We start from the raw sequence: 13921 nt of genomic DNA, 5'->3' as shown, positions 1-13921 counted from the left end.
TGCATGCGCTGCAGACTTCAAGCTCCAGGTTCAATGTGAAGACAACAGCCTTGCAGAGACTACTTAACCTGCAATTGCTTGCAGTCAAATCCCTGATTCTGCCTCTCTACTTGAACCCTGACTGATATATCTGAGATGCATCTTCCAGACCCCTTTGATCAAGTATGTTCGTGTTGCTCCTATGTTTTGCCTTAGTGTTCCACGTAGCTTTCATTGCATTTACCAGCCTATAGTGAAATTACTAATTTTTTCTCTTTCTGCCCCACAAAATTGAAGTTTCTTGAAGGCAAATGTATTTTACACTCGGTTAATTATTCTGGAACTTCAGTGCCTGGCACCTAATGGATGCTCAATGAATACATGCCAAATGAAAGAGATGCTAACAGGACCTTTCTCCCTCACGCTTCAGTAGAAGTTTTCAGATGTTAATGAGTGTTATTTGATATTAAAAATAATGAAAGAATGGATAATTTTAATTTATTCTTTAATCCATATTGCTTCATAGTACTCAGATGTTCCAGACCTCACTTTTCAAAATCAGGGCAAATTTTTTTGCTCACCTCCTAAACTAGCAGGATGCCTACCATGCTAGGCTAACTAGTAACCTTTCCAAAGATATCCAATTCCTGATCCCCAGAATCTGTGAGTATGTTACCTTACATGGCAAAAGGAACTTTATATACATGATTAACTAAAGGATCTTGAGATGGGAGATTATCCTGGATTATGCAGGAGGCCAAATATAATTATAAGGTCTTTATAAGGGAAGGTAGAGATCAGAGAGAAAGAGATTTTTGGAGAGGCAACACGCTTGCTTTGAAGATGGAGGTAGGTAGTAGGAGCCAAGGAATGCAACTCTAGAAGCCAAAAAAAGCAAGGACATGGATTCCCTTCCAGAACCTCAAGAGGGAGCACAATCCAACCAACACCTGGATTTTGGCCCAGTGAAACTCATTTTAGACATCTGAACTCCAAAACTATAAGAAGTTGATGTTGTTTTAAGCCACTACTAAATTTGTGCTAAATGTGCTAGAGTAGAAATAGGAAACTAACATACCTGGATTTCTATAAAACAAAGCAAACCAAACCAAACTATAACCCTCCCCATTCCAAAAAACAAACAGATATTAGCAATGAGTATAACGGACCTTATACAAAATTTGAGGCTTGAGATTTCTGTAAAAGATCTGATATTCTGTGATGTTTATATATTAGACATTTTCTTCAAAGTCTGTGAGGCTACCCTCACCTTCATTCAGTCTGCATTGTAACCTCCTTCATCACCTCCTGGTTCTCTCTCCGCTCTCTCCCTCCCATCTTTTCTCTTCCCTCTAGAGTTCCCTGATTCCCCAGGAACTATGAGCTCTTTTCACTTTGTTTTGTAGAGTCAGCTCTCCACAGTTCCCAACGCCAACCTGGATTCCCTTATCTTCCATATGTTCTGAAGACATAAAAGTATCCCTTAAAAAGATCCTACTTTCTTGAGGACTAGTTGTGATTATAAATAGCACATTTCCATTGGCATATGTCTATGTTATTCCCATTATCTTTTGACTTTTCCATGGGAATAGTTAACATGACTTTTGATGCTGTGCAGAATGTACCTTTGCATCATTGGCCATATTCCTCTAACACTCACCCCTCATTCCCTGCCCTCTGTAGCCACTGGCCTTCTCAGCTCTTTGTGAGCCATGCATTAGGGCCTTGATTCATGCTCTTCCTATGCCTGAAACACGGTGCCTTCCCCATCACCCAGTCAATTCCTACCCAACTTCATCACCTGGTCAAGCTCCAACTCAAAATCAGTTTGAAGGGGTTCCACAGAACCCCCTATATTCTTTTGTAGCACTAACCACAATAACTTGGATAATTAGCTAGGATAATAACTAGGATAATTATGGAACAAATTAATAGAAAAAGTGATTTATTTTACAATTAGTTGCCTATATTCTGATCCCATTGCTAAAATGTCAGCTCTATAAGGCCATGAATCATGTCTGCTTGGTCAGCCCTGTATCCACAGGGGCCTGGTACAGTGCCTTGCACATAATAATATCTAATATATATTTATCACATGGATGAATGAATGAATAAATGAATGAATAAACACATAACCAGGTTTTTTGATACTAGGTGGCTAGATATGTTGGTAATAATGTTTAAGGGAAGAGTCAGCCTGAGCTTGATTAGGCACATTGTTGTGGCCCACGGTATAGGGAAATGGGCTACCATTTGTTGCACACCTGCTATGTGATGCGCACTTTGCTATGATTATTTTATTTCGTCTTCACAATAACTCTGGGAAAGAGATATTTTTACTCCATTGTGCAGATGAGACACTACCATACACTCTATTAGTTTTGATATCCATGTAGCTGGAGGGGGTGCAAGTAGTCCCCGGTAAGGTCACTCTTCCAGAAATGACAACTGGCCTCTAAAATGATGGTGGCACATGGTCAGGAAAGAAAATATCCTCCTACTGAGATACCTTCTCTAACTCTCAATGTGTTCCCATAGCACACTCTGCCTACTTTCCTCAAACAAAGTAATAATAATAATTGATAAAATTGAGTGGCTACTATATGCCAGACACTACGAAGTGCTTTGCTTGCACAATCCAAATTTATTCTCCCAGATATCTTAATAGTTGGCTATTATTACTGTTTCCATTTTACCCGTAAGGAATTTGAGTCTCAGAAAGGTTGGGTAAATCATCACTAACTTAAGGAGAGGGAGGTAGTATATTTGACCTCAGGGACTCCAGACCCAGGGCCCCTAATCACTACACCATTTTATTTGCCTTTCATGGATCTATTTTTCCCACTGAGTGTAAACTCTAGTTATACACTGGAATTACTTGGACTGTTTTGTTTTGTTTTAAATGACAAATAGCAGACTTCAATCTAGACAATTTACATCAGAATCTTTGTGCCTGAGGCCTGGGCATCAGTGTTTTTTAAGAACCCAGGTGGATCTAGAGAGAAGACAATACTATAAATCAATTTTGCCCTAGAGATTGGATTTTAGACATTTCTGTATCTCAGCATCTAGCATTGTGTCTGAAATGTGGAGAAAAACTTCATAAAATTTATCTATTATTTATTAACACATATGGAAGACAGGACCTAATCATTTATAAACAAACATTTATTAAGTGTCTAGTGCACTCAAGGCACTGTACTGGGGAATAAGGGTATAAATTAAGCATTTCCAGATACGTGATTGTAATAAGATATTGCCAGTCAGTCCTTCCATAATAGGGTGAGCAGCAGGGGAAGAGAGTCTATTTCCCTGTAAAAAGAAAAAAGTATCTAAATTCTAAATAGAGTTACTGTTTAGACCAGCATAGTTTGGATTCTAAACATCTGGCAAAGTAAAAATTGGAAGTTTAATATACTTACATTAATTTGTTTACTTTCCAATATATTTTGCTTTCTTTGCAATATCTAAATAGACATTGATGCCAAGTTAATAAATAGTGAATTGTGTCCATGGTATTGAGGCAACAACACCTTACAATAATCACGTGGGTAGACAGAAAGGCACATTTGGTAAAGAATGTGTCACAGTGGTCCTTGCAAGGAAGTGTCACAATGGTCCTAAAACCTTTCAGCAATCGGTGTGAACCACTACTACAATGAGTCCCTCTTCGAATAACAGTAGAAGAACCTAGGCTTGAATTGAGGAGACATGGGGTTGAATCCTGTCTTCTCTGCTTACCAGCTCAAAGCTTTAAGGAATCCACTTCATTTCAGGTTCTCTTTCTGTGAAATGGGTTAATATTCTCCAAGCAAGCTCAGGATTATTATGAAGCTTTAACAGTATAATTATATATGAACACCTTATAAAATACTGTGTATAAACATAAATCACCGGGTCAGTAAAGGCCACATCTCTAGTCCAGTTATGTCCCCTCATTTGGATTCCTGAGTTTGTAGGTTATTCCTGAAAGCCTCTGAGCTGGGAGAGATATCCTCTCCATGCACCTCCACCCCCACCCCTGGCTATTCAAGCTGTGGGGACTAAGAGGATCAATAGCTGGGTGACCTTCCACAGCAGAGCTCCTTCCCTGGACTCTGAACCTTCAATTCACATCTCATTGATTTGGGGTTCATCACTAGGAGTCTTGTTCTGCTTATAGGATCCCCCAGGGAAAACCCAGCATATCATTCTCCTGATAAGTCTTCAGTGAGTCCTGGTTGTTCTCAGCATAAAATTCTAACTCCTGAGCTTGGCAAACCTTCCCTCTCTCAGCCCTGCTTACCTCTCTAACCTCATTATATCCCTAACCTCCTCTTATTTTGTATGCTATTGTCCCAACACAGTGATCTGGAGCGAAGACTTTAGAATCAGGTGGCCTGGACTCCACCACTTGCTAGCTGTTAACTTGCCCTAAGAGAATAAGTATAGATGACTTAGTTCACGGTCTAATAGTTAATCATTCATGAACATTACTAATTTTATTATTGTTCCTGCCCTTACAACCCTCTTCTTCCTCTTTCCCCTTACAATAATAGCATCAAGAGCTCCCATTCATCACAAGCCTACTGATTTCAAAGTACTGCCCCCAGGAATTTTAAACATAGTGTTTTTACGTTTTTCTTATTATTGCAACTCTAATATTACCCCGATTTTACAGATGTAAAATGCGAGGCTCAGAATCTAAGTCGAGTGATTTCAGCCTGCTTAATCTGAATGATGTTTTTACTTCACTAATTCCCACTTCATCTGGGGATTCAGCCAATTCTTCACCTCTTCCTGGTGCCCTGCCTTGGCTTCCTAAGACTAGCAGAGGTGTCCTTCTGTGTTTCCAGGAAGAGGCACAATATTACACAGCAGAATTTTACTACTGCACTCAAATGTTTTGTCCACTAGATAAGAGTGCCTTGAGAAAAGGAATCTTTTTATTCATTTCTGTGCACCTGGTAGAGTGCCTGTTTCAATGAAAGAGTGAACGTAAAGCAGTGAGACAGCTATTAGGCCTGAGGAGAGGGTTCTGCCAAAGAAGTAGGAATTTGTGAGTAGCCAAAGCCACCCTGAAATGAAAAGGAAGCTTTAGCTCACTTGACGGCAGCTACTGCCTTTGGCCTGATCCCTCTGGGCTAGGACCTAAGGCCTGCAATTGCCATCTGGGATCAAGAAGAAATCTTATGTGTTTCTAAATATCCATTTACCATTTTGAATATTATATTCCCTTTAATAAATCAGCAACTGTCAAAAAGTATGCAAAGTGAGATTTCTCAAACATTTGAAAAATTACTTGTTATCTTAATAAAACTCTTGCTATATGGGCAAAGAAAAAACTTCAGTGTTTTTCAGAGTAAATAATAGTCCTGCAAGGTTAATTCTTCAGTGGTTCTAGATGATCACAATGATTTATATCTTTAATTCGTGAATCCATAATTAAGACAATTTTATTTAATTATCTTCTAGACTAGTGTTTATCATCCAACATGCCACATCTCTACGTTTACTTTCTGTATTATGTGAAAGTGACCATTATTATTTTTATTTCATTTGATTGAATAGTCCCAAGCATTCACAAGAATGGAGGTTGATGGGAGCCATTACTAGAACCTCAGCTGGGTCTGTTGTCCAGAACAGCTACCCATGGCTTCTCTATGTGACCTAGGCTTTTTCACAGCTCCGGGAGTGAGACTCCTATGAGAATAGAAGGAAGCTGTATCACTTTTTTATGACCTATCCTTGGAAGTCACAAAATGCTGCTTCTGCTGTAGCCATAAGCAACCCAGATGCTTGGGGAAGGAACTTAGAACCCATCATTCAGTAGGAGAGGTGTCATAGTAAGTCTGTAAGAAGAGCATGGAGGATTGGGGATAACGTTGCACCCATTTTGGGAGAATGCCATCTGCCACAGTCCCAGTTTGTAGCCCTGCAGAGTTAAGAAAGCCGACTGCTACCAAACGGAAAGCATTACAAGCAGAGGCTTAGGAGATAAAATCAGTGCTACTATCATATAAAAGCAGAAAGCTTCTGTTGCAGATGGAATTTGCCATTTTCTCAAATTTCCTCACAGCAGGAGCCATCTAAAAAGATAACACAGAAGCCTGTAGGAAAAAGATCAGAATTTTCACATGTAAAAAGCATGTCTTCACAAGATCTTCAGCTGTTGTTTCTTATGTGTGGAAATGACTGGAAGCAAACAGATGGCAGACCTGCAAATTTGAATAGAATAAATTGGTCAAAGGAGCCCCAAGCCTGGCCTGTAAAAACTTTTAAGTGCTAGAGTAATCTCAGTGCACTCAAACTCCCACCAAAATAAGCGGACTTCAAAAGCTGGGCAAATTCCCAGAAGTGAATCCATCATAATCCTCCCCTTGGAGAGGAAAGATCCAGGTCCACAGAGGACAATGGACTCTCAGAAAGCAGAATCAAAGCAGGAGTTTCCAGATTGCCTAACCAATGAGCTTACTCCTGAGCTAGGGCCCAGAGTCCTCACCATGTCCGCCAGGCAGAATTTGATGATAGCTATGGACAGATGACCCCCACATTTCCCACCCTTCCTTTTTCTGAATGGTAGTTTCTTACTACATTTACCTGTTCCTTCTCCGCTGTTGTATATTGAAGGGTTAGAGGCAGATGACATCCTTTCTGTCTGCCCGGAATGTGGTCACTCTACTGTGAAGAAAAGAGCCACCGTGTGAAACCACCATGAGAAGCAAAAAGACAAAAAGGAGCCTGAGCCCTAGTGGGTCATTAAAGCCATGCATTAACTCTGCATTCTCAACTCCTCAACTTCTTGTTAGATAAGGAAAATTTACATTCCTTTTTTTAGCTACCATTTTTAATCTCTGTTACTTGCAGTCTACTATAATTAGACTGGTCCCATGCAATCCTGACTGGTACAGTATTGTATTCTATTCTCGTAATCAAGTCCTGTACCATACTTTATTGGTACAATCATAAGACTTGCCCTTATTTTATGTACCAAAAACAAAAGAAAAAAGTACTCTGCCAAGTAGAGCTGTAAGATGGCATTGATTGTAAGACACATACCCATTGCAATGATGTTAAGTGTGACCTGATTAAATACATTATATAGAGTTAGAGTTTGATCCATTTGCTTAAAAATAAAATAGTCACACATATTGGCATAAACATAGAACATTTGGGAAAGATACAAAAAGCCATTAATGGTGATAACCTCTGGGGAGAAGAAATGAAGGGTATAGAGTAGGAAAGTCAATTTTTGCATTTTGCTTTCTGTAATTCTAAGCAGGTATTATTTTTATGAGTAATCTCAGCCAGAAGGAGAGCACTGTGAGGGTGAACGTTTAACTTTATCCACTACTGTTGCCCCAAATGCTAGAACAGTGCCTGTCATTTAACAGGCACTCAAATATATGTTGATGTCAAAACCAGATAAATGATTTTTTAAATAAGTCAGTGTCATTGAAAAGGAAATAAAGAAATTGCTATGGCATGAATGTTAGTGTTTCCCCCAAAATTCATATGTTAAATCCTAACCCCCAGTGTGAGGGTGTTAGGAGGTAGAGCCTTTGGAGGTTAGGAGGCTGTGAGAGCCGAGCCCTTTCAGAAGAGACCCCACAGAACTCCCCAGCCCCTGCCACCATGTGAAGAAGATCCAACAGAAGTCTGCTACCTGGAAGAGGGAACTCAAGACCACGCTGGCTCCCTGACACCAGACTTCCAACCTCCACAACTATGAGAAATACATGTCTTTTGCTTATAAGCCACCCAGTCTGTGGTACTTTGTTATAGTATCCTGAACAGAGAGAGAAATCATCTGTTTTCTCATCATTAGTCTACAAGCTTGATGAGGGCCGTGTCCTATTAGTCATCGAACACCCAGCACTTTGCGCAATGCCATATTAGGAACTAGATAAATATTTTAGGAACTAGGTAAATATTAGGTCCATATTAGGGACTAGATAAATATTTTAGGAATTAAAAAATGTTAGGCAGAGGCATTTAAGCTCCTTACGTTGAGATTTCAGTAGTGATACAGAGCAGGGGCATGATTTCATCAAGCTATCAGAAAAAAATCTGTTTGATGGCCATCTGCAGGAGAGGGGAGAGGGGAGAAGTACAGTCGGGAAAGTGAGCCGCACTGACGTGGAGCTACCACAGGTGAAGTCATGTGAGGGCTTCTGTCCAGACTGACACTGGGAACGGGAGGTGGAACTTTGCATTTTCCTTGCACTTTTAATATTTCAAAATACAATATTACACTTATCACAAAAGGCAATATCCCTCTTTAGTCTCCCAACCCAGTGAGAATAAGGTAAGATGCACAAAGTGCAGCCTCAAAAAATTCAGCCAGCCTCCTTCAGCCTCCCGATACTCAGTTGCAGAGCTGGAGTAGGACTCAGCAGTTTTGTTTCTAATGCTCTGGTTTCCCTAGACTCTGCTGATTCCTTTTCAAGAAAACCTTCTCTCTGTCCCTCTTCCCTCACCACCTCACCATGACACAGAGAAAAAATTGAGAACTACAAATATAGCTTGGAAAGAGAATGGTAAGAAATACTCTTTCTGGAGATCCTTTGTCAAAGAACATGGGAACCAAAATTCTATAATCATATATTGATTGAAATTGGACCACCCCTTAGAAATACGTATTTGAGGACAGAAGCACTAAGCTATCCTACAATTTAATTCCTGATATCCTGGGGTCCTATTTCTTTACAGCTTGATTTCAGTTAATGCCTTTCTCCCTTTTATTCTCCCTTTCACCATCTATAGATATGGAATATGTTCCAGAATAAATTCCTTCACCAACTGTCAGCTACAGAGGAAGGTGTTCCATTAAGGGGTTATAACTGTAGCCAAGAAGAGCAAAAAATAAAGAGAGTGGGCAAATGGAGGAAAAGCCCCAAGTAATAGGAGTTATCTGGACCAACAGTGGCTAATGAACATGATGTGTTTTGCAATAAATAAGCTAGAAAAGGCTGCTTCACATTGTTATTTAAGAGGACACAGAGACTATAAGTCAATAAGGTCTAACATACATGTGATATTAATTACCTAAGTTATTGTATAACATATTGAAATTTGGGAGTATTTTAGGTCCTTCCTTGCTCGTAAAATGTCCACCACTTTACAGATGTGTTTAGAAAAAAAATCATAAACTAACTCCAAAAATGAAATATTCTCTACTTCAGAAAAGTTTAAAATAAGCACAGTCATGCATTCAGAGGATATTACAGGTATTTCAAACACTTAAGTCTTTACCAAATGAAATAGTTTTAAAAAATACTATCCTCTCAGTCAATCAGAGAAAAACATAATATGATCTCACTGGATAGGAGGAATTCTTAATCTCAGGAAACAAACTGAGGGTTGCTGGAGTGGTGGGGGGTGGGAGGCATGGGGTGGCTGGGTGAGGGACATTGGGGAGGGTATGTGCTATGGTGAGCGCTGTGAATTGTGCAAGACTGTTGAATCTCAGATCTGTACCTCTGAAACAAATAATACATTATATGTTAAAAAAAAAAGAAGAAGAAGAAGAAGATAGTAGGAAGGGAAAAATGAAGGGGGAGAAACTGGAGGGGGAGACGAACCATGAGACACTATGGACTCTGAGAAACAAACTGAGGGTTCTAGAGGAGAGGGGGGTGGGGGGATGGGTTAGCCTAGTGATGGGTATTAAAGAGGGCACGTTCTGCATGGAGCACTGGGTGTTACACGCAAACGATGAATCATGGAACACTACATCAAAAACTAATGATGTAATGTGTGGTGATTAACATAACAATAAAAAATTAAATTTTAAAAAAACTAATGATGTGTGGTGATTAACATAACATAATAAAATTAAAAAATTAAAAAATAAAAGTTCTTTACAACTTTTTATTTTGTTAAGCCACAATTACAAAATAACAGACACATGCTTGGCTCTGCAGTTTCCATAGGTTTACCATAGCTCCTCCCCAGAGTGTGCTTCTGTGTCTAAACTGATCACAGTAAACTTTTATGGGGCTCCTCTGTTAAGAAAGAAAAAAAGAAGAAAGAAAGAAAAGAAAGAAAAGAAAGAAAAGAAAGAAAGAAAGAAAGAAAGAAAGAAAGAAAGAAAGAAAGAAAGAAAAGAAAGAAAGAAAGAAAAGAAAGAAGAAAGAAAGAGAAAAAGAAACAAACAAACAAGCCCTAAATGGAGTCATCTGCCCCCCAGGACGGCAAAACAAAAATTAGAGTTTCAACCTATTTTAGGAATGTGATCTTTTAACAGTCAATCTGAAATTTCCTGATCAGTGCTAGTGAAGTAATCTGCATGATAAAAAATAAAAACTCTGTCAAAACCACAATGAAATATCACCTCACACCTGTCAGAATGGCTCACATCAAAAAGACAAGAAATAACAAGTGTTGGAGAAATATGGAGAAAAAGGAACCCTCATGTACTGCTGGTGAGTATGTAAACTGGTGCAGCCACTGTGGAAAATGGTATGGAGGTTTCCCCAAAAAGTTAAACATAGAAACACCATATGATCCAGTAATTCCAGTTCTGAATATTTACCTGAAGAAAACAAAAGAAAAAAAAAAAAACACTAATTCAAAAAGATATATGCTCCCATATCTTTACAGCATTATTTACAATGGCCAAGCTATGGAAGCAATCCCAGTGTCCATCAATAGATGAATTGATTTAAGATGTGGGGAATATATATATATATATATATATATATATATATATATATATATATATATATATATATGGAATATTAGTCATAAAAAGAATGATATATTGCCATTTGCTACAACATGGATGAACCTAGAGAGTATTATGCTATGTGAAACAAGTCAGACAGAAAAAGACAAATACCATATGATTTCATTTATGTGTGGAATCCAAAAAACAAAAACAAACAAAGCAGAAATAGACACATAAATACAGAAAACTGATGGTTACCAGATGGGAGTGGGTGGGAGGATGGGCAAAATGGGCAAAGGGGAGTGAGAGGCACATTGTTCCAGTTATGGAATAAATAAATCACAGGGATTAAAGTTACAGCACAGGGAATATAGTCTATGCTATTTTACTAGCTTTGTATGGTGACAGGTAGCTACATTTGTAGTGAGCATGGCATAACCCAAACACTATGTTGTACACCTGAAACTAATGTAACATTCTGTGTCAAATGTACTCCAATTAAAAACAAAGAAAGAAAAGCCAGACTTTCCCTTCCCTGCAAAAAGATGTAGCAATCCAATAATCCTTTCTTTTCCTTTCCTAATAACTTCCTTTCTCCACCTTCTTTCCTATAAAAAACTCATTTTGTACAGTTCCTTGGAGCATCTCTCTACTTGCTGGATGGCGAGCTGCCTAATTCACGAATTGCTTAAGAAAGCCAATTAGATCTTCAAATTTACTACTTGAATTTTTTTTTAACACTTCCTAAGAGCCAAGCACTTTGTATGTGTTATATTATTTCGTCTACATAATAGCCCTCTGAAGGTAAGGGGTTTTTATTCCTTTTTCATAGATAAAGAAACCAAGGCACAAGGACAGTAATTTGCCCAAGGACACAGAACTAGTAAGTGAAGTTCAAGGATTCAAACCCAAGTTTTCTGACTCTAACCTACCCAACTGTTGATTGTTAAGCTCTGTGACTTGTAATCTTTTTAGGCTCATAACATGAGGGCATCACACTTGGTTACAGGATCTTATGTTCATGCAAACATCCTGATTATTACAAACCTTTATACATATGTTACCTTCACAACAACTTTATTTGTTGTAGGAAGGATATATCCCTATTTAAAATTTTTTAAAATTAGGTTGAGTACCTTCCTTAATCAAGACCAAACAGACCGAGCTAGTTTCAGGTATATGGAGAAGTGTGAGCCTGGGGCATCAGAAGGACATCCAGATTCTTTTCCAAAACCAAGCCCAAATACAGTCCCTGCAATTCTTTCATTTGTCATTAAGTTAATGTTACAGGATTTTTTTTCCTTTAGTGCCCGTGGTTCTTGGTCACACCACTTCAAAGAATAGAGGTAGAACAGATGGAGAGTGGTGGGCAGCAAAGTTTATTGAGCGATAGTAAAGTTTATTATTGAGTGATAGTCCAAAGCTCCCGAAGAGGGAGGGAACCCAAGAGTGTTGCCCCCAGAGTTTCTAAGTCTAGGGGGTTCTGTGGGCTTGGTGGTGAGCTGTTTTAATCTGATTAACCCTCCATGAGCCTGTCATCCGATCAGGTTTTTGTCATCTATCTATCATGTGGGAAAGGGTGGAGGGCTCCTTCCAGGGTGGCATAAAATCATTTTAAGGGTGGTTTCCTCTTAGGGTGGGGGCCCCTTGTCCCTGCCTGCCTTTTACCAACTATCCTTCATCATTAATACTTACCAAGTGCTGTCTGCCAAGCAGTGCTAGGGGTACAGTAGTAAGCTCATGGGGTTTACTATTTACCGGCAAGGCAATCTTAAACATATAAATGTACAAATTAGTGTCCAATTATAAATTGTTATGCACGCTATGAAAGGAAATATAATAGGCTCTGAGATCATGTCATAAAAAGACCTAATATAAAATAGAGATTTGGGAGGCTTCTTTCTGCTGAGATGTGGGGTTATGTAGGAATGTAGCAGTGGAAGAGTTGGAGATCATTCAGGTAGAGGAGACACCATGTGTGAAGGCACAGAGACAGTAAGGAGTCCTTAAAAACGGGTGGGATGGATGGAACATAGTGGGGGAGGAGATGGGGTCTGGGTGGGGTGTGTTGCTCAGGATGATACTGGAATGGTTGATAGGAGTGCAGGCTGTACCAAGAATTTTGGGTTTTATTTCAAGTCCCATGGGAAACCAATGAAGAGTTTTAGGCAAGAAAATGATGTCCAATTTGAAGTTTTAAAAAAGATCATTTGGGCTGCTTTGTTAAGAAAGAATTAGAGGTGGGAAAGTTTAGAAGCAGGGAGACCAGTTGGGTTGTTGCACAAGCCCAAGAAAGAAGTGGTAGTGAACTGTACCAAGATAGACTATACCACACCATGATGTGCAGCACAAACCATCCCTTCATCAGACCCAAGTGTTCCAAGATCACAGATTAACTGATATAACAGTAACTCTGAACAGACTCATGTGTTTTATTTAAAAAAAAAAAAAAGGCCCAAAATGGAGTCACTCATAGTAAGCGCCACCAAAATTTAATACCTATCCTAACTGCAATTTCAGCCTCTCCCAGGAGTGGAATTTTAAACCAATCAGTGGAATTTTTCTGACCAGCACTAGTTAGGTAATCTGCAAGGTAAGACCCCCTGTCTTCCTGTAAGGGAAGGTAACCTTGCCTGAAACAATCCTTTATTTTCATTTGGTAATAACCTCCGTGTCCCACCCCATTTCTGCCTACAAAATCCTTCCATTTTGTACAGATCCTCCCAGTGCCCCTCCATTTACTAGAAGCAGTGATGTCCATGAACTGTTGAATAAAACCAATTAGATCTTCAAATTTACTCAGTTGAATTTTGTTCTTTAACAGATTCCAAGACCAGCATCTCTTGCCAAGTTCACAAATTCTGACCAAGACCTTGCCTGCTTTCTTCTGCCTTAAAACCTCCCTTTGATAACCCCAGTCCCCAGAATGTGTAAGTACCTTTCCCAGTAACCCCTTTTAAGACACTATCAAAGTTTGCCAGGGCAGTTCTCTCTCAGCTTTCTATGTTCTGCCTGTTACCTTCTGGTCTCTGTACCTGGCAGCTTTGAGAGTCACTTAGACTATGGTGGTACCAGGCAAAAAAAAAAAGTGGATGGAGTCAATGTATATTTTGGATATAGATGCCATAGGTCTTGAAAACTGGATATAAAGGATAAGAGGAACAAGATGATAAGGATTAGTCCCAAAGTTCTGTTATTTTATTTCAACTCCAAGGAGATAAAGCCTGAGGAACTGATGTGAAGTACTTGGCGTGGTTCTTGGCATATATTAAGCAATAAATGTTACCTACT

General features: G+C 39.1%; 1 protein-coding gene across 1 annotated transcript in view; it reads left to right on the top strand.

Moving 5' to 3' along the window:
• Positions 1-13921, top strand: part of MROH9 (maestro heat like repeat family member 9) — a 115958-nt gene that overhangs the window by 92797 nt on the left and 9240 nt on the right. The window contains exons 21-22 of the mRNA XM_064595528.1: positions 11463-11513; positions 11938-12022. Coding sequence (XP_064451598.1) covers positions 11463-11513; positions 11938-12022 — 136 coding nt within the window. The remainder of the gene's footprint in view (positions 1-11462; positions 11514-11937; positions 12023-13921) is intronic.

The sequence above is a fragment of the Mirounga angustirostris genome, unplaced genomic scaffold (genome assembly GCF_029215605.1).
Source record: "Mirounga angustirostris isolate CCGP_5_RB_7025 unplaced genomic scaffold, mMirAng1.0.hap1 SCAF_6, whole genome shotgun sequence".
Taxonomy (NCBI): domain Eukaryota; kingdom Metazoa; phylum Chordata; class Mammalia; order Carnivora; family Phocidae; genus Mirounga; species Mirounga angustirostris.
This window is presented reverse-complemented; position numbering and strand designations above follow the sequence as displayed.